The sequence below is a fragment of the Genypterus blacodes genome, unplaced genomic scaffold (assembly GCF_046128005.1).
Source record: "Genypterus blacodes isolate CSIRO-AG114 ecotype Tasmania unplaced genomic scaffold, CSIRO-AGI_Gbla_v1 ptg000055l_1, whole genome shotgun sequence".
Taxonomy (NCBI): domain Eukaryota; kingdom Metazoa; phylum Chordata; class Actinopteri; order Ophidiiformes; family Ophidiidae; genus Genypterus; species Genypterus blacodes.
In genome coordinates, this window is record NW_027466867.1 from 3,504,263 (window position 1) to 3,528,476 (window position 24,214).

Consider the following 24,214-nt stretch of genomic DNA (forward strand, 5'->3'; position numbering starts at 1 on the left):
GAAAACGAGTTATTTTTCGTCACAAAAACCATCATAGCAACCGAGGATGTGTATGCACTGACCGAAACAAACCGCTAGGTGTCAATGGATGAACAAATCACTTTCATCATTTCTTCATTCTTTGATTTTTTTCAACAAAATTCTTCTTAACATGGTTATAAATAAATAAACTGCAACACCGTTGCGAAAAGGTTACAAATGTATTTGCAAAGAATAGGTTCCATATACTGTACTTTCTTTACACACACAGGCTATTTACAAATTCCAGGAATACTTTACATTGTTACTTCCCAACCCTGTATATTACACAAACCGGAATGTTTGTACAATACCAATTGTCAATGTTATTTGATCAAGATTAACACATAATAGAGAAAGAAATAGAAGGGATGGGAACACCAATTCAAGTGTTTGAATGTGACCCGTTTAAGCCTTTGCTCGCTTTTTAATGCATTTACACTGAGCACACAGTTAACAGTATGTGAGGGTTCAATGACGAGGGTGGGAATGGTTCAGTCCAAACGCAACTGATCAGCAGAGGACCTTGACCTCTGACCTCCCTGTGGAATAAATTTAGGGGGGGGGGGGGGGGGGGGGGGGGGGGGTTTAAGCAAAAACAAACATTCTATGGTAACAAACTAATCAAGCATAACTTTAACTTTCATTGAAAAAGGCTTCACTCTATCCATCACCACCTAAAATAATATATATTATGGCATTAAGAATAACGCTAACATGTTAAGACCTCCACTCTAGGATTCCTCTTCTTTCGACAGTGTCTGTGGAGGAAGAAAAAAACGTTAGACTTTTTTGGAACACCGACAAATGACAATTTTGTTTTTGTTTTAAACTTACCTGTTTAATGAATTGACGTCCAAAGTAATTGGTAGCCATGTTCTTGAAGCTGGTCTTGCCGCCCACTTTGCAGCGTACGTATCCATAGAGGTTGGCTCCTTGTAACACCACACCCATGATCACCACAGGCTGAATGGAAAAACGTTTCATTGAAGTCAGCGTTAATTATTTCATTATTATCAACAGGAAACCAAAATCCAAAGGGAATGGAGTCTATTAAAACTGCTAAGGCCCGTTATTGACCGATGTTACAATGGACGATACAGAGTGACAGTAGGATCAATCTGTTGTTGTATACATCTCTTGGTTTTTAAAGTTGACTTACCAGCCATTTAACCCTGAAAGCAAAGAGGTTGCTGAAGACGAAGATAACCCAGATAATTGGACAACAGATCAGTCCGAGCCAGAAGATGCGTGACTCTGAATCTGATCCCTGCTGCTTGCCAGTACCCTGAGGAAAACAGAGGATATTCTCACAATCAGGACATCTGCAGATACCATCATAAGTCCTACTGACAGTACACACTTATATGTATCAACCACAACAGCATGTGAGGCCAGTAGCATATGAGCAAAAGATTTAATTGAGAAGTTCTGAGTCTACCAGTTAAATTTAAATTTGAACATGATATCCCAGCTGAACTAGTTCAAAGCTCACTTTAGTATTAGGGTCAGAGGTTAACCTCATATAGGACAAAAGAGGACATATAGGAGAAGCTTACATCCCTGGATTCGAACACCCAGCGACTTTGGCCATCGTCATCCACCTGGTTCCACCACCTCAGACCAACCATCAGCCTCCCACTGATGTTCTGTGGAAGTTAAACAAAGTGGAAGTGTATTACATTCCTATAGGTCTTTGTTATTCAGGTTTATTACATCACTTCCTCAACTCCACAGACCATGACAACAACAGCTTGTAGTTACCAGGGAATGACATTTTCTGTTCTAGACTAGAACGTGCACAAAAAGCATGGGCTGACCTTCACTGTCCAGAAGTCACATGACAGCAGGAGGATTATTGTAACCATACAGGCGATGAAACTGCTGCTTAGTATCCCACAGAGAAGGTAGACCAGGATGGCACTGACTCTGAAGAAGAGGTGGAAGAAGGAAGCAACCGGATGCCTGCAACAGATTCATCACAAATACCACAACACGTCTAAATGAAGCAGGGATTAAGTATTCAGTCTACTGTAAAGCTCATCCGTGCTGTATGACCGTACTTGATATTTGATTTCTTTGACCTTCTCCCAGTGTCCTCCTCTGCATCAAACAGAGACACATCTTCCTCATTGGTATCCTGAGGGATCAAGAAGGAAGAGACTCAATCCTTAGAGAGTATTTAAACTACACAAACATCCATACAAACGCCTTGATCTAAGTCCAACCCATAATACTTTCTTTATATATGCAGTATCTTGAACTAGAACATGAAAACAGCCCAAAAATAAGCTAAATAAAAGCACAAACAGGAGTATAAATGTCTTAAAATGTATTGAAATGAAAAATTATTGCCTTTTGGAGTGTATTCCAGTAGAATAAAAAGTTCACTGAGTTTTTAACCGTATGGCAATAAAAATAAATAGTATTGAACAAAGACAGCTAGATTATACATCAAACGTAGACTCTGAGTGGCTTAAACTCAACGCTGACTAACTTTCATACTTATACATGTTTCGGACATGAACCGTTACACAAATTCGTCGGGGAAACTGTAACATTAAAAGAAACCTGAGTTAGCTCAACGCACAAAGCTATGTAAATAAAGATAGCGAGCTTAGCTGTTATGCTAACTACTAACTATTTAGCAATATCATCACGACAGAAGTTCCGTGTGGATCGAAATTATGTCATTTTCGCGAATGTATTCCTAACTTTCAGGTGTAATATGAGACGTTAAATCGAATTTTGAAGACTTTATATGCGTCACACGCGAGCAAAATTGCTACTTACCCCTGTTAGCATGGTGAAGTTTGAGCAGGCACTTCCTGGCTACATGCTAAGCTAAGTGACGCGTCACCGAGGCAGGACCTAAGGGACCAAAAGGTGGCCAAGGCGTGCCTGTTCAATTATAATTGGTATATAGTTGTTGTTATCTACGATCTATTATTTTATTATTTTATTACGCTCGGTAACTTCAGTACGATTTTTAAATGAATTTAGCTTTTTGTTTTTTCCAATGGGGATTCAACCAAATAAAAATATTTCCCTCAAATCAATTTATTGTAAAATGCAATAACATTTATACATGAATGATCTGCAATATGTATGCTGCAAACATCTGTATTATTGCTCTCATTATTTCATTTATATGTTGACTCAGGCAGATGTGTAAATGAACTGAATTCAGGAGACAACAGAAGATAAACAAATGAATGAATTATTAAATATATATGTTGTTGATAATGCGCTGCATGTAAAGTGCCTATGTTGCCTTTGTTGTGGAGATGGAGTTATAGCATAGATTCAGGAAAGAACTACTACATTTGAACTTTTTATTCTCTATTAAATGACAAATCGATACAGTCACAGAATCAAAGTCACTAAATTCTGATCCCATTGATCCGTATCATACATGGAGACGGATTAGAATTCCCTCTCATCCAAAGAAAAACAAAGGAGCCTACAAGTGACGAAGTTGTGAAGTGAGCATCTGGAAAACAGTGGGACGACCTGAGCCCTGCACAGAAGCAGACAGTTTATGAGAATAAATGAGAATAAACATTTTATAAGCAGTTATAAATTCATAGTGTGATTGAAAGTAACAATAGTCCAAAAGAACAAAGTGTCATGGAAATTACATTGTGCGTTTAACTCAAATAACCTTCTGACCTCACAGTTTTCAGTAACATCTTACTTTTCGTTTTCTTTTTAAGAATATGGCCCTTAACTATCCCTTTACTTTTCATTTAATTGCATAATTATGGTACAGACCACTGCTATATTCACACAAATAGTTAAATCCCTTAATTGTTCATGTAAAAGCAGAGCAAGGAGCAGAAACAGAAACACTGTGGGTTATTATTCATGCACATTCCACCTCAATATTAATATATAAAGTTCAAGAAAGTGTTCAGGGCTCTTAAAGTTTAAAATCAAGAAGCTTATCTGCCAGATTCTTTCAATTGTTTGAGGGTATTGGAGTTTGAAGCCAACCAAACCAACAAAATAGTTTGATTGAATTCATTTGTTGCCTTTTTAAGGGTTTAGTGACTGTCGAGAAGTTTGGAGTTTGAAGTTGATGACCTGTCATTGTTGCTATTCTACTGGTTTTGCTCCCAAAATTTTGCTACTGGGTGAGGTCGGGGGTGAGGGGCTTTTAAGTGGTAACGTCTCCCCAGGGGTCACCAAGACCACCACGTTCTCCTTCTTCGACAGCCAGAAAGCCGGATACAAAGGCTCCAGGAACTCTGCCTTGTACTCGTGGATGGCTACCATGGAGTCATTCACGCCGTAGAAAGCCAGAAGGCCTCGAGTGTAGTCCACGTACACGCCGACTCGCGTAAACTTCTCGGCGGCGAGCGGGGTTTCCACGTCGCTGTGCCAGGCCGAGAAGGTGCGGCCGTTCCACTGCAGGCACCAGGAGAAGTCGTTTCCCGTGATGCAGCTGTTGCTCTCGCTGCCCTTGCGGTCGATGCTCTTGTAGGTCAGGCCGATGTGCGTTCCCTCGCCGCTCATGTCCACCTCAAAGTAGTGCCGGCCCAGATAGAAGCTCTCTGTCGCCAGGACCTGCCGCCAGTTCTCGAAGCGTTGGGGTAAGTCGGGGTAAGTGTGCTGCCAGGGTGTGGTGTTGGTCACCTTCCTGTTCTCCTCCGTCAAACGCAGGAATTTGTGGGCCGTCTCTGCATCAAAGCTCACTTGGGTGGCATCTGGGGAAAGTCAGTCTAGTTAACTTGGGTCATCACACCTTTACTGCATTGGAGTCATTTGACGACTGGAGTTACTTTACTACTATTTTCTGTGTATCTTTCCCTTCCCTCTTACCTACCTTCCTTCCCTCTGTCCTCCCTTCTGTCCTTGTTTACTCCCTTCTTTTAAGCCATGTTACTTGTTGCTTTCTTTCTTAGTTTACTCTTTTCCCTCTTTTTATTTCTTCCCTTTTTCCCTTTCTGCCTCCCATCTGCTCCTCCTTCCTTCCTTTCTTTGTCCCTTTTTTCTTCAACTACTATCCTGTTGTTTTGAATAGAGTACTTCTTCCGTCACAAATACCTTAACACACTTACACTTGAGGAAGTCGGCGCGTGTCTTTGGATCCGGAAGTAATTTGTTCTGCTTTGTTGCAATAATTTGATGAACTGTTGTCTTTATTCCCATCCTGTCTGAAATGGAAGAAAACAGATGAAATGTGCAGATAACAAAACACAGCTTGGATTTCTTCATGTATATATATTTCCATCTTTTTCTTCAGCTCTTGTATGTGGTCTCTTCCATGCTCGTGATGTGACTCATGAATCACTTGACAAGGAGCCATATTTAGACATTTCTAAGCTCTCTGTTCAGCCGTCTTGTACCTGAACTCCAAAACTATGACACACAGATTCTTTGACGGGTTTGAGCATGTCCTCAGAGCCACAGGATCATCTGGATGCGGTTCAGAATCCCTAATGTCTTCCCTCGGTGCATCATTTCTCTTACTGAACAGGGGAACTTACCATTTTTACACGTCTCTTTAACTTTATCTATGTATGAGGACACCAGCATGGCACACAGCTCCTTCGTGGAGTCAACGATCACACGGCTGAAGGAGTTCAGGCGGTCGGTCAGGCCGATGTAAACCCCGGGCAGGGAGATGTCAGCGCTTTGTTTCTTCCATTCAAAGTAGCCCTGGGAAAGAAACACACACACATACGTACATACTTGAATCTGTCTGATCTCATTATCTCTCCACTCAGGTTTTCCTGTTTGTCCTCTTTACGGTGCTCTCCTGGCATCTGTACTCCATTGTTTGAACCTCCACTCATTCGAATCTAACAACCAAAACAACTCTCACATGACTCCCATTGCACTCCAATGTCCGCACAAGACTAGTACACGCCATCAAAGGACTGAGAACCCTCGTAGACATGATGCGGTGGGGTTAAAATGACACCAAGGAGAGTTCTGCCATCAATTTAGAAAATACTTAGAAACCAATACATTAGAATTACAGTGCAATATAAGAATCAGAGCTTTATGACTCCATAGAACTTGACTTTAGGACCTCAAGCTGTAAAGTGTGACTCCTGTTTATGAGGCATCAAACCAACAGATTAGACAGAACCCAGGCTCACAGCACTGATCGCTGTAGGCAAAGTTGTTTTTGGCAAACAATCGCCTGTTTGCATACTCAGGACGCTCAGTCACTCTGTTTCTCTCATGACTCTAAGTCAAATATTGTCCCTACTACCAACTCCAGAGGAACATATCCGAGTCTAAGGCTGCTTAATGATTGAATTTCTTCATAAGCCACTGCTTGTCTTTGTGTCTTGGTGATGACATGCATGATTGGTGACATAGATAACATTGAAATTGTAGCTGGATACCCACAACACTGAGCTAAACCCTGCTTTAATCTCTGTAGAGCAGCAGGGTTGGGTGATAATTCTTTGTGGTTTAAGGCTCCAGAAGACTTTACAAGGAGAACAACTCTCAGGACCTAAAGACGTCTTACAAGGCTCAGCTTGCAGGGATTCATGCCCACAAGGACAAGCTCTGTCTCTGTCCTGATAGCTATCAGATGTAGAAAAGACTGCAGGGTGTAAATGCTTGATGATTGGGACAAAATAGTCTTCTGGCCTTATGTGAGCTGTTACCTGTAGGAAATCCACGTCGTTTTTGTTTTTGGAGAGCTTCTCCACCTCCGCCTGAGTCTTCTTCAGCTCAGTGCACCTCTGCTCCAGATGAACCCGGATGCCGTCCGCCTGCTTAAGTGCCTGCTTCTCCTCCACCTCCAGGATCTCTGTCACTTCCCGCTTGGCCCTCTCCACCACAGAGTGCAGCTCCTCAAACTGGCTCTCTATCACCGCCCGGACCTCCGTCACTGAATGCTGCAGAGAGACCCGAGTCCTTTAATCCAACGCTTCAATCTAATCCACTTTAATACTTCAATTCAAAAAGTGACCACACAATTGTACCTCAATAGATACGGTGTTGACTTGGAGTTTGTTGATGGCGTTCTCTGCTGCTGTCACCATCTTCACCATCTCACTCTGCTTATCCCTTAGTTCTTTCTGGAAACATTGAGAAAGGAAAGCATGATTCATCGTGTCATACACAAACCACAGCCATGCTGGAGTCACTGGTGGTGGTCTAAATGTGTGTGATGGATCTAAAAGATGAGTTGTTTGTCAGTCTAGGATCATGGAACCTTTACATTGGCTTCTGTGGGTTTTGGAGTTTTGTTTCCTTGTGATGTTGCGTCTCAGATTGGGTGCAGATTCCTCGGGCATGTCTAGACGACTCTGGGGTTTGAAGCTGCTGCTTAAGTCAAATTCTTTTCCATGGAGTTTTAACCCTAAAGGCTCGGCTTCATTTCCTTTTGCTTCCTACAGTCTGACTGTGCAGAGGCATAAGTTCCTTCCATCTGTTCTCTGTTGTCACTTGAGGTTGTTTGCTACCCTAAGATTCCATGGATGAGAGAGTGTGTGCACCCTCCAATTCACCTGGGGAATCCCCTCACAGTCATTGCAAAGGAATTCATGGTGTCAAGCAGGTTTAAACACCGAACCACACAATATGAAGCCTTGGGGGATTTCTAGCTCACTCATTCTACCTGACAATTTCGTTAATGTGGCAAATTTTGTCCTTTTCCAACCCCAAAAAGGCAATCAAGTTCAAAATAAGTTAAACCAAGGCCTGTAGTCTAATTGGTTGTGTTCTTTAAATGGCTTAAATAGTCTTAAATAGGCCCCGCCCCCTTTGCATGTGTAATGACGCCATTTGAGGTTTCATAACAACGCAGTTTGCATATAACAGGTGTCAGCTACAACCAAAGATCTCTGCAAGGAATCTGGGATGGAATGTTTGAAGATGCGGGTCACAAACCTTCTAAATGAGACAAATGACCCTGCAGCTGAGGCTCGAGCTTAGCACTGTGTCAGCAGAGTGTAGAGTTTCCAACAAGCGACCCATTTTGGTTGAAGTAGACAGACCCACACTGTGACACTGCGGCAGCCATACAGTTTGAAGATGATAGAAGACTATGTAAAGAATTTGAGCTAGAGCTGTGGTTTGCGTAAGTCTGAGCCAGACAGACAGGTATGGCCATAGGTATGAGTTTAAAGCATATGAAGCGACACAGTATAGTGTTGTAGAGCCGGAGTTGGACCCCAGTGACTGCTCTGTTCCTGCCCAAAGCACTGAGGAGGAGTCAAATGCAGAGGAGGGATTTTCCTCAACTATCCATCAACTCTACAGTCCTATTTGTTAGAGGAAGAGTTTTGCCATTTGTAGTTAGTTTGAGTCCAGACTGAATACTAAATAGCTAAAGAGAACACACACAGTGGCTCATTCTTCTGATAACAAAACCACACAGTCGATACGGCGTAATGTGAGAATACAGTGGTTCAAATGTTATGTAAGGGCGTCACACAAAAACCTCACTATCATCTCATTCATATGATTTTAAATGGATATTAGTACAGCTTCTGGCGTTTGAAATACTTTCATAGATAAAGGTGTGTGCAATTATTTGAATGAGTTGAAAGGAATTAGTACATTATGCATTCCTGCCCATCCCTTTTAATATCCACACTAAATGAAACTGTGCTCGTTCCCAGCAGAACGACTCTATTGCCTGAGATATTTTCCTAATTTCTCCATGCTACAGGCAACAAAAATAAACTGTAAATTTACTTATTGAGATAGATTGTAATGTAAAACCACAGAAAAGGCAAAAGACTTTTACTTTTGTAAGAATTGCCAATATTCAGTTTGAATTCAGAGCCACTTATTTCATCACATTTGACCTTAAAGTTTAACTTTGTGTGTGTGTGATGAGGGGCTGGGTGTGTGTGGGTGTGTGGATGACGTATGTACACTTGTTTATCAACTAGGAATTGGTCAAAAATGATCTAAATATGCATAGAAAACAAAGATAACTCTCTTCTCCTGACAAGATTTGAGGCACAAACCTTTTCAGTAAGAATCTGAGGTATCAGATCACATTCATCCTCAAGAAATTCCTAAGGCAAGCTTTGATGATTACTGAGTGTAAATGTTTTCCAGTGTGCTTTATGATATAACCAAACAAACACCTGCCTCTATTTTCCTGCGAGCCTCCACCACAGGTATGGTGTTGTGTCCTCTGTGCTCCTCCGTCACGCAGTCCTGACAGACGCAGCAGGAGTCGGCACTGCAGAAGAGATCCAGGGGCCACTTGTGGTTCTCACACGTCCGCCTCTCGATGTCCCTGAGCGGATCCACCAGCCGATGGATGTGAAACTTGGGATTCTCCAGGTGAGGTCTGAGGTGAGCCTCGCAGTACGACACCAAGCAGGTGAGACAGGACTTCATTGCCCTGCGGGGGTTATCGATACAGGTGTCGCACACTACATCATCGGGACCCAAAGGTTCTTCTTCTTTTACTTCCTCTTCCTCTTTCACTTCTTCTTTATCTTTGTCAGTTTGTGTCTCTTCTTCTTTCTGGTCGTCATCAGGCTTCAGTGGATCCTCAGATTCCTGTGGTTCTTGTATTTTGATCTCTTCTGCTGCTTTGGAGTCTTGATCTGTCTCCTCTTTGCTCTCGACCACAGGAGCTCCATCACTGACTGTTCCATTCTCTTTAGGAGCAGCTGCAGGTTCTGGCTTGTCTGGACTCTGCTTGCACTCAGAACATCCTTTACTATTGTCTTCCAAGCAGGAGGCACAGACCGAGTGACCACAGGTTGCTGGTTTGTCTGAATTTAGAACTCCTGAGCATGAACCACACACCTCAGAGATGGGAGCTTCTTCTTTGGCTGCTGTGTCTGCCATGTCTGTCAGCCAGATCCTCTCTCTGCTCACTGAGAACGCAAACTGGCTCAGCCACTTTAGTAGCAAGTCAGCCAGCAGTGATCGCCACACCTCAAACTCTTTCAAGCCCCATAGTTTCAGTCAACATATTACCGCCTCCTCTGCACATGCAGCCAGACAGGCCAGCAGGCAAACAGGAATACACCCTGAGCACAATCACGGCCCTCCCCTTTCCTGTAAGAAGCCACAAGGGTGGAGCTCGTAGTGCAAATGAGTAACACTGAGGTGTAGTATTGCATTCTGCCACATGAGTCATGTTTGTGCTTTGAACTTTGAACCCGGCCTTGAGATGTTTATCATCAGTTTACAGTACAGTTTTGCAGGTCACTTCACTGATTGATGACTTTTCACTCTGACATCTGCTGCCATCATGACTGAGCAGTCAGCAGAGCTAATGAGATTACTGCAACTATCTGTGGTGTGACCTCAAGCTATTTTGAGTACTCCTGTTTCTCCATAGTGCAAATACAAAGGGCTGATCAAACAAGGTGGAGATACAACACTGCCACCCAGTGATCAGGTCTGATACTTTCAGATTACTATAGTAACTATTACTATAAGAATATTTTAGTTATATAAAGTCTGTAGCAGTTTGCTTTGTCGGAATAACGTTCCATTATTATTTTACGTGGGCGATTCTTAATTTTTCCGCAGCATGGATGTTTGGATAGTGGGAATAAGAGACAATGTGATAATAAAATAACTTTAATTAATACTGTATGAGCACAAACACATCAGGACACATCTGTATCCTTCTTCATTATAGCACAGTCAGTTATGTGCGTATGAGCGAAGGACACGGCAGAGGGAACAGCTTCAAAGAAGAGAAAATGTCACAAGGTTCATTCAAGTCCTGTGACCTGTGACCCAAACAGTCAACAAACAAACAAATGAGATATGGGTTAATTCAAGCCCTTCAAAAATGTATGACATTGATTCAAAATTGAACCTCTAACGTACATTATACAATATTATGTCCGTAAACTAGTAAACTGCAGGATTATGTGCTATTGATTCATTTTTGGTTTTCAGATCTGAACTGTAGGTGCTGTATGTACCATCAGAAATGCAGTGAAACGCTGTATGTTGTGCGTTTCAACAGTGGCAGTCCTAAAAGCAGCATAAAGTCGATTCTCCTTCATTTCTTTCATTGAACGCCCACCAGCTCTGTGATGGGCGGAGCAAACACCATCAGCTCCTGGTACTTGTGGAAGAAGAGTCTTAGACGGGAGAGGTAGCTGTCCTCCTGGTAGGGGAGCTTCTTATCAGTCAGATACTTGGACACTATTGGTTTCACCTGTGGACATGGACAAGGGGGTGTTTAAACTGTTACATGCACAAAGGGCTTTCTGGGGATAGTTGCGTTTGTTTGTTTCCTACCTTCAAACACATATTGTCAGAGAGAAAGGGAAAGAGGTGATGCTCCACGTGACAGTTGATCAGAGAGTGTCCAAACATCCAGTCCAGCAGAGGATTCCGTGGCAGGTTCAGGACTCCGTGGGTCATCTGGTAGATCCTCTTTGGTCGGCCGGTGGGAGAGAACATGGGGAGGCCGATGTGCTGTGAAGTAGACACAATTCTTACAAGTCTGGTTTAACTGCACATAATAGACAATTCATATCAAGGAATTCCAGTCGGTATGCAAAGGCGAAAGGTTTCAGTGCAGAAAATTACTTTGTTTCTTCAAAGAGGTCTAGTCCTGTCAGCCCCTGTTTACTAATCTATCTTCAAACTCTATGACCAGAACAATGCACAATGGACTCCAGGTTTAGCCCGGCCAACTCGGCATGAATTCCTCTCTTTTTTTTGTGTTGAGTTCACTGTCTGACACTAGTGGAATTCCTGCTGAGATCTATGAGAACATAACAAAGCATTTAAAAGGGGTTTTTGATTCAAATGAAACAAAAGCCTCTTTCACACAGAGATTGTTGAATATTAGAGAAAGGAAAGTTGCTTGGACGGAAACACAGAACCACCTGAGATGCTTGTGATGTAGATGGCAGCCAAACTTGTCAAGGTAAACAATGACAACTATGGACTCCCTAAAAAGACAGTGGTTACTTTTTAAGAATGACACATGCTCACCTGAAATATGTTGACGTGGATGTAGGGCATACAGAACATCGCTCTGCATATCAGCATGCAGAGCAAAGCCGTGTGAGGTGACCGGAACCCTGAGACGTTGATCAGCAGCCAGTACTGAGAATACAGGCCCAGTGTTACCATCAGCACAGTCCTGACGGCCAGAAACGCAGAGTGTTCCCTGAGCCGCACTGCAAAGCAACCAGAAAACCAGCACAGTCGTGAGAATACGTTGACACCTGACTGATACAGATGAGCTAACACGCCTGCACGAAGAGGATCAGAGGGTTTCGCAAACAAGTGGAAAACACATCTGGGACACTCTGCACATAATCGCGTTCAAGATTGAAAAATGTCTGTCCTTGTCCTGAGGTGAACCAGAGCAACAACTGGGCTCTGCTCTTTCATACGGGCCTCTACAAAAAGCTTTACAGGGCTTATAAGGTCAACAGAGTTTGGAGTGGAGCCCAGGAACATTCAGCATTTAACGATAATTGTTCGTTTCTTACCTAGTGCGACAAGAGGTGTTATTATAGGCACGGCCAGAGGAGCTATGAACAGGTACATGGTCCGAGACAGGAACGGAGCCTTCCAAACGCTTGAGTCCCCCATTCCTATGATGTTAGTGTGGGCGTGGTGCATCTTAATGTGGCCCTGAACACCCGTCTGAGCTGAGAACGAGCCGCAGATCTGACAAAAGGGACACACAGGAAGACACGGATGTTAACAAACAAACAAACAAACAACTCCATCAGCACACAGCCATCAGACAATCACCAAGAGAAGAATCAATTTTGGTATACTGACATAAGCAAACCCTTTGCCTTGATAAGCAAACCTTAACAAACAGCAAGGGCAAAGGTTGATGATGACATTTTGTTTTTCTAAAGATCAGTTAACACACACACATTGATATTGATGGGTTCAAGAGTTCATGGAAGTGATTAGCCCGGCACTAAACACAGGTAAACGACCTAATTTACAACAATAAACACATCAGTGAGGGAAAATCGTTTTGACACACACACATATAACTACAGGCTTATATGAAGATGCTTATACTCAAAGGTCTGACCTCGATGAAGAAGATGGCCCAGAACTTTGCCCAGGACTGTGACTCGCTCAGTGAACCGTGGCTCGCCAGGTGAGTTCCCTTGATGGAGAGGAAACCATGAGAGACGCCCATCAGCAGCATCCCCAGTGAGAACCACAACAGGTGAGAGGAGCCCAGCAACAGAAAGGCTGGAAGGCAGAACAGGCAGGGAGAAACCAAAACAAACAGTCATAAATCCCCACAGGTGTCCCCATTTACTTTTCTGACCTTTGACCTCAGTTTTTTGGACATTTTAAAGACACACAAGTGCTGTATCTGTGCTGCCACAACTGCTTTTGACTACAGCAGCAGTGTGGCTTTCATCCATGAACAGCTGGGAAACAGGAAGATCAGGTGTAGGAATGAAACTTTATCTTCCTTTGGGGTTGTGTGTGTGTGTGTGTGTGTGTGTGTGTGTGTGTTGGTGTGTGCCTTGCACTCTGTCACCACAGATGCTTCCCTGCGCGGTGACATGATCCAGAAGATTCTCTGTCTTGTATATAATCATTCAAATCTAATATCAAAGGCCCAGACAGTTATTCTGAGATGACAGACGACCTCTATGTAATTAGATTGACATAACTCAATGAAATGAGAATGATACTTACAGGGTGTGTGGTGCTGACAGATTGGGCTTTTAACCTGTATTAGCCATGTAACACAAAGACTCAGCGGCTCCCTGTGGCTTTGGGTGTCATGTTCTTTATCTAAGCTCATAAGATCTGCTGTTAACATGCGGCACCTCCAGCTTGTTTTGAGGTTCAGTGATAACACAATGACAAACGCCACAAAAGGCCTTATAGAGTCGCCACATGTGGTTTAAAATCAGCAGAGGTCCCCTTTAATTGTAGGAACGAGTGTGGATTACAGGCGTGAATTTGAACTAGAATGTTCTGTGGTGCTCAAGTGACATGAGTCACAATGACCACTCGCCTTGATTGAGGTCAGAAGGTGACCAGGAGTGACCCACATGCAGGGTAACCGTCGGATACCATGAGCGAGTTTTTACCAATGATGAAAACAAGACTGAAGCTTTTCATGATCACAATAAAAGTATTAACTGACAGATCAAATGAATGGGGATCATTGATAGGGCGACGTCATTATCTGGGACAACACATAGTTCATCTGTCATAGTAGTCGTCATTGTAATATTTTTAAATGTATTGCTGTAACTATAACATTACTCATGGAAGTTATTTCTGTACTGCCAATGTCTGACTGTTATTGATCCTGTTAGGAGAGTCAAGAGAGGGTAAAGACAAATCTAAAAATGTACTGACTGATTGTTTGTTATATTAAGACATCACAAATATGTTGGTACAGGTTAGAGAACAAGTGAGTTTACAGACATTCTTCTACTTTTAATTATTATTAAAGTTGAGGACTCCAGTGAATAAAAAATACAAGATTCTGTATTGGTAAACTTCAGTCAAAAGAGAATTCTAATAAATAATTTCAAATAAAAACACAAAACAGTACAATTTAATTGATCAGTTTTTTTCCCCAAACATTGACACTCACTACTGATAACCGAGCCAGTATCTTTCCAATATCATTCAAGAATTGTTGTTTGAGTTAGAAGTACAAGGTTGTTTTGGATGTAAAGTCATATTATTAAAGCCTACAGAAACTTCTTCACAACAAATATTTTAACTTTAGATCCTTGAGTATGTCTTTTTTGCTGAATCATCCATGCAAAAGAAGTCATGTTGACCTGAATGGAGATGTGACCGTGTGTAGTTTCTTACCAGGTGGCAGGAAGAAGAAAGCTCCAGTCAGGATGCAACAATCGATCCCCCTTCTCTCCCACCAGCTGCTCTCTCTGATCACCGTCTGCACCATCCTGGTCAGCTCCATCATCAGTGACTCCTTATCACCTGTCTCTCCCGTCTCCTTACACTTCATCTCTTCATCTCTACGTTCCCTCACCGAATTCCCAGAGTCTCCTTTCCGTTTGAACACCATCTCTCCATCCCCGTGTTTCCCATTCCTCTCTCTGCCTCTCCCGTCGTCTTCCTCCCTCCACTCCTCCGGCACATTCTGCATGCTGGCTGGTGTCGTGAACTGACCGCCACCTGAAGTTGAAGTGGCGATCAGTGCATTCAATCTGTGTTCTCTTGCAGCAGCACTTCCTAACCCTTGTCTAAACACTCCCTCCCTGGTCATAAAGTCCAAAGGCCAAGGTTACCAATTGCAAAAGTCCATATTGACAAGGGACATTGTGAGAGAAGCCCAGCCCACTTTGCTCTTGCTCTAACAGACGTGTGGACCCTCCTCTTTATTGCTTCTTATCATCTTCTTTTCTTTTCAGTAGTTCTCTCTTTGTTTTGCCTTGTTTGCCAGTTTCTGATGTAATCCCATGGAACCGGCTGAAGAATACTTTGTTCTAGGACACAGAAATAATGTTGCCTACGGTGCGATGAATCAAGAAAGGCTCCTACAAAGCACTTACACAGGCAAAGCAGCAAGAAACAACTTCAACAGCACCCCCCTCCTTCTCCCTCTCTCTTACTCTTTCTCTCTCTCTCTCATACATTCTGCATGCCGTGCACTCACCCCCTCCGTTCCTTTGTTTGGGCTTCTCTCCTCTCCTCTCCCCCTCCTCTCTCATCTGTCGAACAGTAACCTTGGCAAATGTCCTGGGAAAGGAGAGGGAGAGAGGAGGGCTGAGGGAAGGAAGGGAGAGGATTCGATACGGCTCTTAAGCACTGGCGTGACTGAGGCGTGCCAATTTTTTTTCTTAAACCTTTATTTAACCACAACATGAAGAGATACACTGCAATTCTTCACACTTAATCAGGCAAATCGCCCCCTGATTGACCAATGTGTCTGTCTACTCCGCTCTAATGGCTCTCTGCTTGGCCTAAGTACAACTTTAGTCATTGAAAATACTGCTCTAACTGGCCCAAAACTCTTTTCTCTTCCATTTGCTCAACAAAAGTGACCACCTAATAGAGCCATGCGCCCTTTTGTATGGTACATATACTGTAGTTTAGCCTATGGTTGGCCTGAGAGCCCCTGATTCCCTGCTGGTTGGAGAAAGAGTTTCTCAGCCTATTTGCTGTCTTGTAGGCGTCTGCTCAATTCAATGCTCCTCTAGTATGACATTAAAAATAACCCCTAACTCTGTCCCCATGTGTAAACAAGGCGCGTGTTTGTCATTCTCACTCCTCGCTCTTGAGTTTGGGCCCAACACTGCTGCTCAATGCTCTCAGTAGTTGCTGCTAGAGGATAGGTTTGAGTGAGAAAACAGGAGATACTGGACCCCCAGATAGTTGACATGAGTATGAAGGTTAGAGTGTATGTGTGTGTGTGTTGGCTGCATATATCTGGTGTCAGTGCTTCTTTGTTCTTGGAGACAGGCCAGTGTTCTGGGCTTGAGGCCATGCTGACTGCAGTGTGCTCTTTAAAAGATACAGGCACTATATTTCTTTACTGCATGATAGTGCAGAGGAGGGAACATTACCACAGCAAGAAGTCTGACAGCTCTGCTTACATCCTCTCACAGACCCCCAGTGTGTGTGTTTTATTTATTTAAGCTTTGATCTCAGCCCTTTCTTCAGACAGGTACAGGATGCATAAAGAGTGTACAGAGCATATACAGCACCCTTAACACACACACGCCTATAAGATGCAATCCAACATGTCAGGCCTGCAACTTGTGCTACCCACGAAACAGGGGGAGAACAGAGAACATGACAGAAGTTCTTGTTTGGTCTTGGTGTCCATAGTAACATGAAGAGAACCTTACCAAAGTATGTTTGTTAGGTCTTTAGGGGAAGGCCTCAGGATGGTATTGTTTTTGTTTTTCACCTGGTCCTGTTGACATTGTGTAAGAGGAGTTGAAGAGGAGTTGCCGACATCATCTTCTTCTAGATCTTCAACCACAACTGTCAAAAATGTATCAAATCCCTTCATATTGCTGAATCAGCAACATCTTACCTGTATATTGGTGCCCCATCATGTTGTCTACCTGTGTTTACTGAAGTAGAAGTACTGATAACACAATGCAAACATGCTTCTGTTCGGGTAAATATACTGAATTCAAAATTTAAATGAAGTAAAAATAATAAGTAAACAGTCAAATGCACCCACAGATCCAAAGACAGGAAGTGCCAAATCAACCAGCTGGAGCAGAATGTGGGCACATCTTCATCTTTTATTACAAAAACAGCACATAAAAAGGTGAATTCATGCACAACGTCATACTTCCAAGTGCACAGGCAGACCTTTAGTGAAACCTAACCCCCCCCCCAGTAACCCGAGATAACAGTGTTATCTAGCACACACTCCAATAACCTCACAGTGACACCAAAGCGTTGCGTAACACCTGGCAGTGGCTATTTTCATCCATCCTTAGTATCAAGTCATTATAGTGTGTGTGCTGTAATTAACATTTATCAACATGTTGAAAGTAAGAAAACTGTACAACAAAGTAGTAACTAAATGAAAAAACATATCCAGGAGTGTGATAAGGTACAGAACAACAATACAACAATACATTGATCATTCATTAATGCAGTATACAAAGATAAACAGGCGTTACGCTAACAAACAAACAGTGCAAACACAATATATGCTATTTGTATGTGTTTGTGAGTCGGTACTCTAAATGTGGCAAAAGTTTTCACGATTTTTTTATGATTTTCATACCATTAAGAAGTCAGAAAGCTCATGTTCCAGATTGCCACTTGTCAACATTGAATACATGGAAGACTTTTTAAAAAACAACAAAATAGCTGCTGGCGTGTGTTTCATAAATGCATAACATCTTCACTGTAATGTAAATAAAATATAAAATTATATGAGGTTTAAAATTGACTGTACTGCAAAACTACAAAAAAATGATATTGTTTTTGTATGTCACCGCTAGATGGGGCCATTTACCCATATATACCTGGAGCTGCTACTTTTGGAGCTGCAAAGATGAAGGCCGTGCCACTGACTGCACTAACTGCCGCTGTTCCTTTGAGTTCAGTCCTGAAATGAAATGATGCCTGTTAATACTGTTTTAATATGTCCTGCCTATGATTGACATCCAAAGCTGTTGTGCATTGTATTGTGGAACACTAGTGTTAACCATTGCCACATTCATTTTAGTCTGCATACTGACACTACATGTATAGGTATGTGTATAGTTTGTAGTTGTTGTATATTAGTAGCATTGACATTAAAAAATGTCTTTCACACTGCGATTTATGTGACGTCCCATCCAAATGCCCTCAACAGATGCTGCCCCACTTTGTGCCTGTCATATAATCATCATGCTCCAATATGATCACAGAGACTTTCTATGTGAATAATTCAAAGTACAGACAATGATGAAATAAGATGGACAGACTGGGGCGATCCTGATGCATGCAGCAATGTCAGCTTATCTGGAACAGAGAGGCGGTGGTGGGAATCCAGGTTGCTCTCTGGTGACTTTTAAAGCTCAGTGTCTTCAATGGCCTCTGGCTCATCCAGAGTATCCAAACGTCTTTTGCAGGCATCCAGCAGTTTTTTCCTGGGCCCCAGTGGGATGTGGATACTGGTGAGGTCCTTGTCTGAGCAAAGCAGCAAAGCTTCAAGGTCTATTTTCTCCCTCCTGAAGATGGGCATCAACTCACCGAGGCTCTGAGTGGCTAAGAAAGTCTCCAGAGGACTGTTCTCAGGCTCCATGTCCTCATCCAGTCCAAGGTCCTCCTCCTCCCAGGGCAACTCCTGTAGGTTTCTGTCCTGCAGGCTCAAGGCACTGCCAATACTGTCCTCATCCAGACTGGGTGAGCGTCGAGGCAGGCGCCCACGGAGACGCACGTTAGGAGCTCTGCCCACCGGTTCGCTCCCCGCCACACTCCCCTCATCCCGTGCCCCGATCCCAAACAAGCCTCCGCTCATGTAGTTCCTTCTGAACACCATGGTGCCTAATCCAGGTCGGGTGAAGAGCGAATCACGGCCCGAGTCTCCACTGATCTCAGAGTAGGCGGCCTCGTGGAGACCTGGGTCGCTGATGGCACGGGAGATGGTGTCTGCGTCGTCGTAGTGGTCATGGCCGCCGCCTGTGAACATGTCGCGGATGTTGAGGCGCTGGCGTTCCTTGGGGTTGGCGTACGTGCCCTGTTTGAGGAACATGACGTCGCTGCCGAGCTGCAGCCCGGAGAGCGATCGTATGCTCTTCCTCCCGTCTTCATAGATCTTGAACGTCCCGTCTACCTGCTTCTTCTTCTCAAGCTTCTTCTGGATCTTAGCCTTTCCTTTGGCTGTGGAGTGCAGGGTGGCCTGAGAAGAGAAGAGAGGACACATTCGGCAAAGAAATCAGCTTCATTACCAAGCATTTATGGGCATCTAAATGTGGCAATTGCACAATTTGTTCAGTATGTACAATCAGCCGGGGTGAAAGGAATCTGCTGTAACCAGAAACACATGACACATGGCTCACCCAAATATGTTTAAATATGTATAATATGTATCAATGCTTAAGTATAATCTGATAGTTTGACCCTCCCAACACCTCTCAATGTTCATGTGTTGTCTAAACTGTACTGAACTCCAAGAAATCACATTAAGAGGCATTAGAGGAGCATCTACCTGCGAGTATGGCATGTTGGAGGTGATTGTGTTATACTGGGGCTGTTTGCGGCTCAGTGTGCTGCTGCTTGTGTAGCTAGAAAAACTAATAGCGTCCATGTTGTCTAAAGCCGCCGACTCCTTCCGGAACTTCTTCTCCATCCGTTCCCGGTGCTTCCTCTGGAGGTCGGCACAGTCTTTCATCCGACGCTCGGCCGCACGGAAGGCCCGGTCCTTCAGTTTGTTCACCAGCCTGGGGTTGAGGGTGATCTGCTTGGCGGCAATGGAGTCCAGGTATCGAACGCAGTCCATGTGGCCCTTGGTGGCGGCCATGTCCAGGGGTGTGTGGTAGTCGTTGTCCAGACACCACACGTTGGCACCGAAAGCCACCAGGAAGGACAGGCAGTTGTGGTGGCCGTTGGCAGCAGCCAGATGAAGAGGCGTGTTCCCCCAGATGTCACATTTATCCGGATCTCCTCTGTAAGACAGAACATGGGGATAAAGAGTCTCATGTAGTAAATCTATGCATCAGATCGGTTTTAGGCAGAGTAAACTGTGGAACTCCACTTCAAAGTTCTTCCTCTTCCTGTGTTCCCACAAACACATGTCCGGGCCTCTGCTGAAGCTGATCAATAATGTAAATGCTGCAGGTTAAACATGACAGAGGTGACTTTGCATTATTTATCCCACACACCGTGAGTCATTTTTCACTGACACCCACACAGACAGTGTTACCACACACCACAGGGTCAACACCTTTACCAGCATCAACCTTGATTTCTGCCACTGTCTGCACCGTCACAGACTGGCATTCAATCTTGTACGACACAAATTGGCATTAACAGACAGAAAAAGAGTCTATTTTATGTTTCAAAGCATCGCCAGTGCCAGGATCTGTTGACAGGCCTATTAAGCTGATCATATTCCAAACATCCAGCCAAGAAAATGTCTCTGTGTCGTAATATAAGCAAGGAATCAAACCTAATTGTCTTGACGACGTGTAGCTCTGAGTCAGACATCCAGTCACCAATTCATACTAAACAACCTGCGTGCATCATTAATAGAAAAGAAATAGAAAACATAATTAGGTGAAGGCTGATTATGTTTTCATTATCATTTATAGCTTTTGTGATGACATTTTCTTCTTTAGTTCAGTTCCCTCATGTTTATAATGGGGCTGTACAGTTAAGGGATTTTTAATATTGTAAAAATCCCTTAATTAATATCAGAATTTGGCCACCTGCAATTACCAAATCATGTGACATTTTTTTTACATATATAATAGTGTGCCAAGTGCTCCAAATTATGGTAATTGTAATTGTAGCCTGCCTGTATTCTGGTGTAATTACGGTAATCCTACAGCTGCCCTGTGGAGCCAGACGCTCTAAAATGCAGAGGTTTGGAGGGAAGTGTTAACTTCTTTAGAGACAAGAATTATGAGGATTTTGTTGTTTTACATCTATGTATACACAAGTGCAACTCAATAAATTAGAATTTGGTCTTATCCCCATGATTGTGTAGCCGACTGAAGCAGACTGAGAGACAAGAGAAAGGCTCAGGAAACCTCAGCAGGTGATTTGAGTTAACGAGCTGATTAGAGTGAGACACCCTGAGGATACAGGACTGAACTTTATCACAGTATTCTAATGTTCTGAGACTGAATTTGGGGTTTCCATGAGCTGTAAGCCAGAATCATCAACATTAAAACAAATAAAGGCTTGAAATATTTGTAATGAATCTATAATATATGAGTTTCACTTTTTGAATTGAATTACTGAAATAAATCAACTTTTCCACAATATTCTAATTTATTGAGATGCACCTGTAGGTTTGTACATTTAAGACCTTTTTCCAGGAATTTTGGGAAATTTAATACATTTTGAGTGTCATTGTATTGATTAGCTGTAACGTTAATTGTTTTATCACTAATTGTTTCCTGTAAAACACACCATAACAATACCTTGGTCCTTCATTAGTCCCCCTTCTCCTGTGAAGTCTGATCCGAGACACAGCTCTCGTCATCTCGGTGTGACTCACATCCACTCTGTACTGCAGCCTCCAGGGAGCCCGATGGGAGGAAGCCGCTCTATCCATCACTCTGACCTTTCCCTCTGCCTGTAATCTCTGTCTGCCGTTAAGTCCAAACATCCGTCTCCACTCCTCTACGTTACTGCACGCCTTATAAACCTGCCACACTAACATGACATACTCTCTCCCCTCCTCTCACTGAAACACACAACCCTTAAATGGCTAGGAAATAAATACCAGACTGTATGAAAGGCTACTTTGTCCCACTCCTAAACCTCCGACAATAGATTTGGACTTCTCCGATACTTAACCTGCAACTTATCTTAAGTAGAATATAGACTTACTCCTTAAGCCTCTTTTCATTATCTCCATTATTATAAGTCTTAATCCAAAAGAGCGGAGACGATATTGTACATCAGCCTTATGAGTTTCTGAGCTTATAAGCATGAGTGAAGAAAAGAAGGAAGTAAAGGCCTCTCAGTAACTGATCTGTATTAAAAATGACACTGCTGCTATGTAATGGATCAGTCTGAGATTAAATACAAATGGATCATACTTCAGATGTTTTCCTCGTCCGATCCTGCTCTATCTGCATACGCGTTGCGTTATGGGGGGTATAAATGTGTGTGAGTGTTAGTGAGGGCTTTCCTTCTCCAGCTTGACCTTTAATTCTCTGTAATTAGGCTGTTAGATTGTAGAGCAGTTCATCTCCAGGGTAAAGGGCGATGGAGCACGTATGGTATAGTATGATTTCACTTCATATATGAGATTGGAATATTGATAGAGCTCTTTACATTGTCCTTAAATGTCTCACACATTAGATAGATAGATAGATAGATAGATAGATAGATAGATAGATAGATAGATAGATAGATAGATAGATAGATAACAACACTTTCTGAATTCTGATGTTGTTTTGGATATTTGTGACACCAGTGGAAAGTAGATCTGGCCACAAAAATTATCTTTCCACCTGACAGGTGACTGATCGAGCCTTGTTTGTAAAGGTGATACGGGCTATACACACTGAGCTCGATCGCGCCTGTGCGTAAAAGTGGCACCACGAGTTTCTCCTCCACTCTGCCAGCAGCCGGTGGAAGTGTGTGTTTGGTGTTTTGCGTGTTGTGAACTCACCCTCTCCCCACAATGAGCCGGAGCGCCTCTAGGTTGCCGTGGTAAGCGGCCCATAGGGTCGGTGTCATCCCATCCTCATCCGGTGCGTTCAGGTCCTTCCGTGTGGCGTCCTTCAGCAGGTTCAGGTAGCCGTCCCGGGCCGCCCGGTGGTACCGGTCGTTCATGGCGCCCCTTGGGCTTCGGTAGCCTGGCTTAGTCTAAGTTTGGTGCCATGGCGGACCGCAGGGGTTTGCCTTGTGTTTTCGGCAGCTTTGCTCCTGGCGTGTCCGGACGGGCGGCCGGCCTGGAGAGGCAGGGAGCGCGCACAGGGGCGCGCCTGGTTGCCAGGGGACAAACAGCAGGCGGGTTTGTTGTCAGGCAGCAGCAGCGTCAATCATGAAGGACCCGCCCCCTTTTCGTGTCAATAGAATAGAATAGAATAGAATACATAATTACAAATTACAACAGAAAGGAAAGTGTATGGTTTAATAGAAAAGAGTGGTAGGGCGTAGGCTGACTGAATAGAGTGCAGGTCAGTATACAGCAGAATCATTTGGAGTGGATAGCATCACAGTGTAGTGTTATACAGTACACAGTACTTTAGATTATAGTACAATGCCATAATACAATAGAACAACTTTGATTAGCTTAAAGTGCACAATAATTCACAGTACAGTAACAGTACAACACAGTGCATTTTAGTAGAATACAGTGATCTGTGGCAATATAAGGAATTTCATGGCAATGCAGTACAATAGCAGAGTGTGTACTCTAATGGAACAGAAGAAAGACTAGACCAGTGGTTCTTAACCTGGGTTCAATCGAACCCCAGGGGTTCGGTGAGTCATTCTCAGGGGTTCTGCAGGGGTCAAGACACAAACAGTATAGCCCGGTTCACACTAGCAATTGACTGCCGACAACTTGGCAACACACAATTTTTCTTCGCCGTGTTAGATTACAAATGGTAAAAAATGGTTTCATCCCACCCTAGTTAATAAAACAACATCCATCTTTGATTTTTACGACTATGTCAAATCCTATTCGTCTCCAGTTCAATTGTGTATGGATTGAGGATTATTGGAGTAAAACAAACATTGAAAAACTTGTCAAAGGTTTTTGACATTTGTTTTCTGTGTTTATGAGCCATGCTGAGTGCCAGAACGAGCTCAGTCGAACATGAAACATGGGGGCAAGTGTAGATGTAATGTTGGACCACTTCCTTGACATGAAGCTCCATTATTCTGTCCATCAAAACCCAACAATCCAAGAATGCAAGACATTTTTAAGACTTGTTTTCTCTGCAGGGTTTGGGATTTATATAGATGTACATATGTGTGTGAATGCAAAAGCTACCAGTAGCAGGGCCCTCCCAGTGAGCAACAACTGTATGTGTGTGTGTAATGCTTTAAAGAGGAGTCACGCAGGTGGGACCACAGCTAGGCAATGGAGCAGAGAATAGTCAAGACAAAAGAGTGATAACAGACCACAGCAGTCAAATAC

At 43.2% G+C, this 24,214-nt stretch overlaps 4 protein-coding genes across 5 annotated transcripts; all 4 read right to left on the reverse strand.

The window, feature by feature from the left end:
* Positions 1–181: 181 nt before the first annotated feature.
* On the reverse strand, positions 182–2,897 carry tvp23b (trans-golgi network vesicle protein 23 homolog B (S. cerevisiae)). Its single transcript, XM_076152292.1, has 7 exons — positions 2,812–2,897; positions 2,082–2,158; positions 1,839–1,983; positions 1,578–1,667; positions 1,181–1,306; positions 856–984; positions 182–779 (listed from the first exon to the last, which is right to left on the reverse strand). Exons 1-7 carry the CDS (start codon positions 2,821–2,823, stop codon positions 753–755), a joined length of 606 nt encoding a protein of 201 aa, XP_076008407.1. The 5' UTR covers positions 2,824–2,897; the 3' UTR covers positions 182–752.
* A 442-nt stretch (positions 2,898–3,339) lies between these two features.
* On the reverse strand, positions 3,340–9,990 carry trim16 (tripartite motif containing 16). Of its 2 annotated transcripts, none has more exons than XM_076152099.1 (6): positions 9,097–9,990; positions 6,972–7,067; positions 6,651–6,884; positions 5,511–5,682; positions 5,082–5,177; positions 3,340–4,727 (listed from the first exon to the last, which is right to left on the reverse strand). In XM_076152099.1, the coding sequence occupies exons 1-6, from the start codon at positions 9,808–9,810 to the stop codon at positions 4,117–4,119; spliced, it is 1,923 nt and encodes a 640-aa protein (XP_076008214.1). In that variant the 5' UTR covers positions 9,811–9,990; the 3' UTR covers positions 3,340–4,116. The 2 variants fall into 2 exon arrangements, with proteins under 2 accessions (XP_076008214.1, XP_076008213.1); XM_076152098.1 differs by having other exon boundaries at positions 6,972–7,063; positions 9,093–9,990.
* Positions 9,991–10,538: 548 nt separating this feature from the next.
* Positions 10,539–15,179, reverse strand: fads6 (fatty acid desaturase 6). Its single transcript, XM_076152305.1, has 6 exons — positions 14,776–15,179; positions 13,007–13,173; positions 12,441–12,621; positions 11,935–12,122; positions 11,230–11,409; positions 10,539–11,146 (listed from the first exon to the last, which is right to left on the reverse strand). Exons 1-6 carry the CDS (start codon positions 15,071–15,073, stop codon positions 10,997–10,999), a joined length of 1,164 nt encoding a protein of 387 aa, XP_076008420.1. The 5' UTR covers positions 15,074–15,179; the 3' UTR covers positions 10,539–10,996.
* Positions 15,180–17,218: 2,039 nt separating this feature from the next.
* On the reverse strand, positions 17,219–23,006 carry ush1gb (Usher syndrome 1Gb (autosomal recessive)). Its single transcript, XM_076152009.1, has 3 exons — positions 22,736–23,006; positions 19,595–20,051; positions 17,219–19,285 (listed from the first exon to the last, which is right to left on the reverse strand). Exons 1-3 carry the CDS (start codon positions 22,897–22,899, stop codon positions 18,455–18,457), a joined length of 1,452 nt encoding a protein of 483 aa, XP_076008124.1. The 5' UTR covers positions 22,900–23,006; the 3' UTR covers positions 17,219–18,454.
* Positions 23,007–24,214: the final 1,208 nt, after the last annotated feature.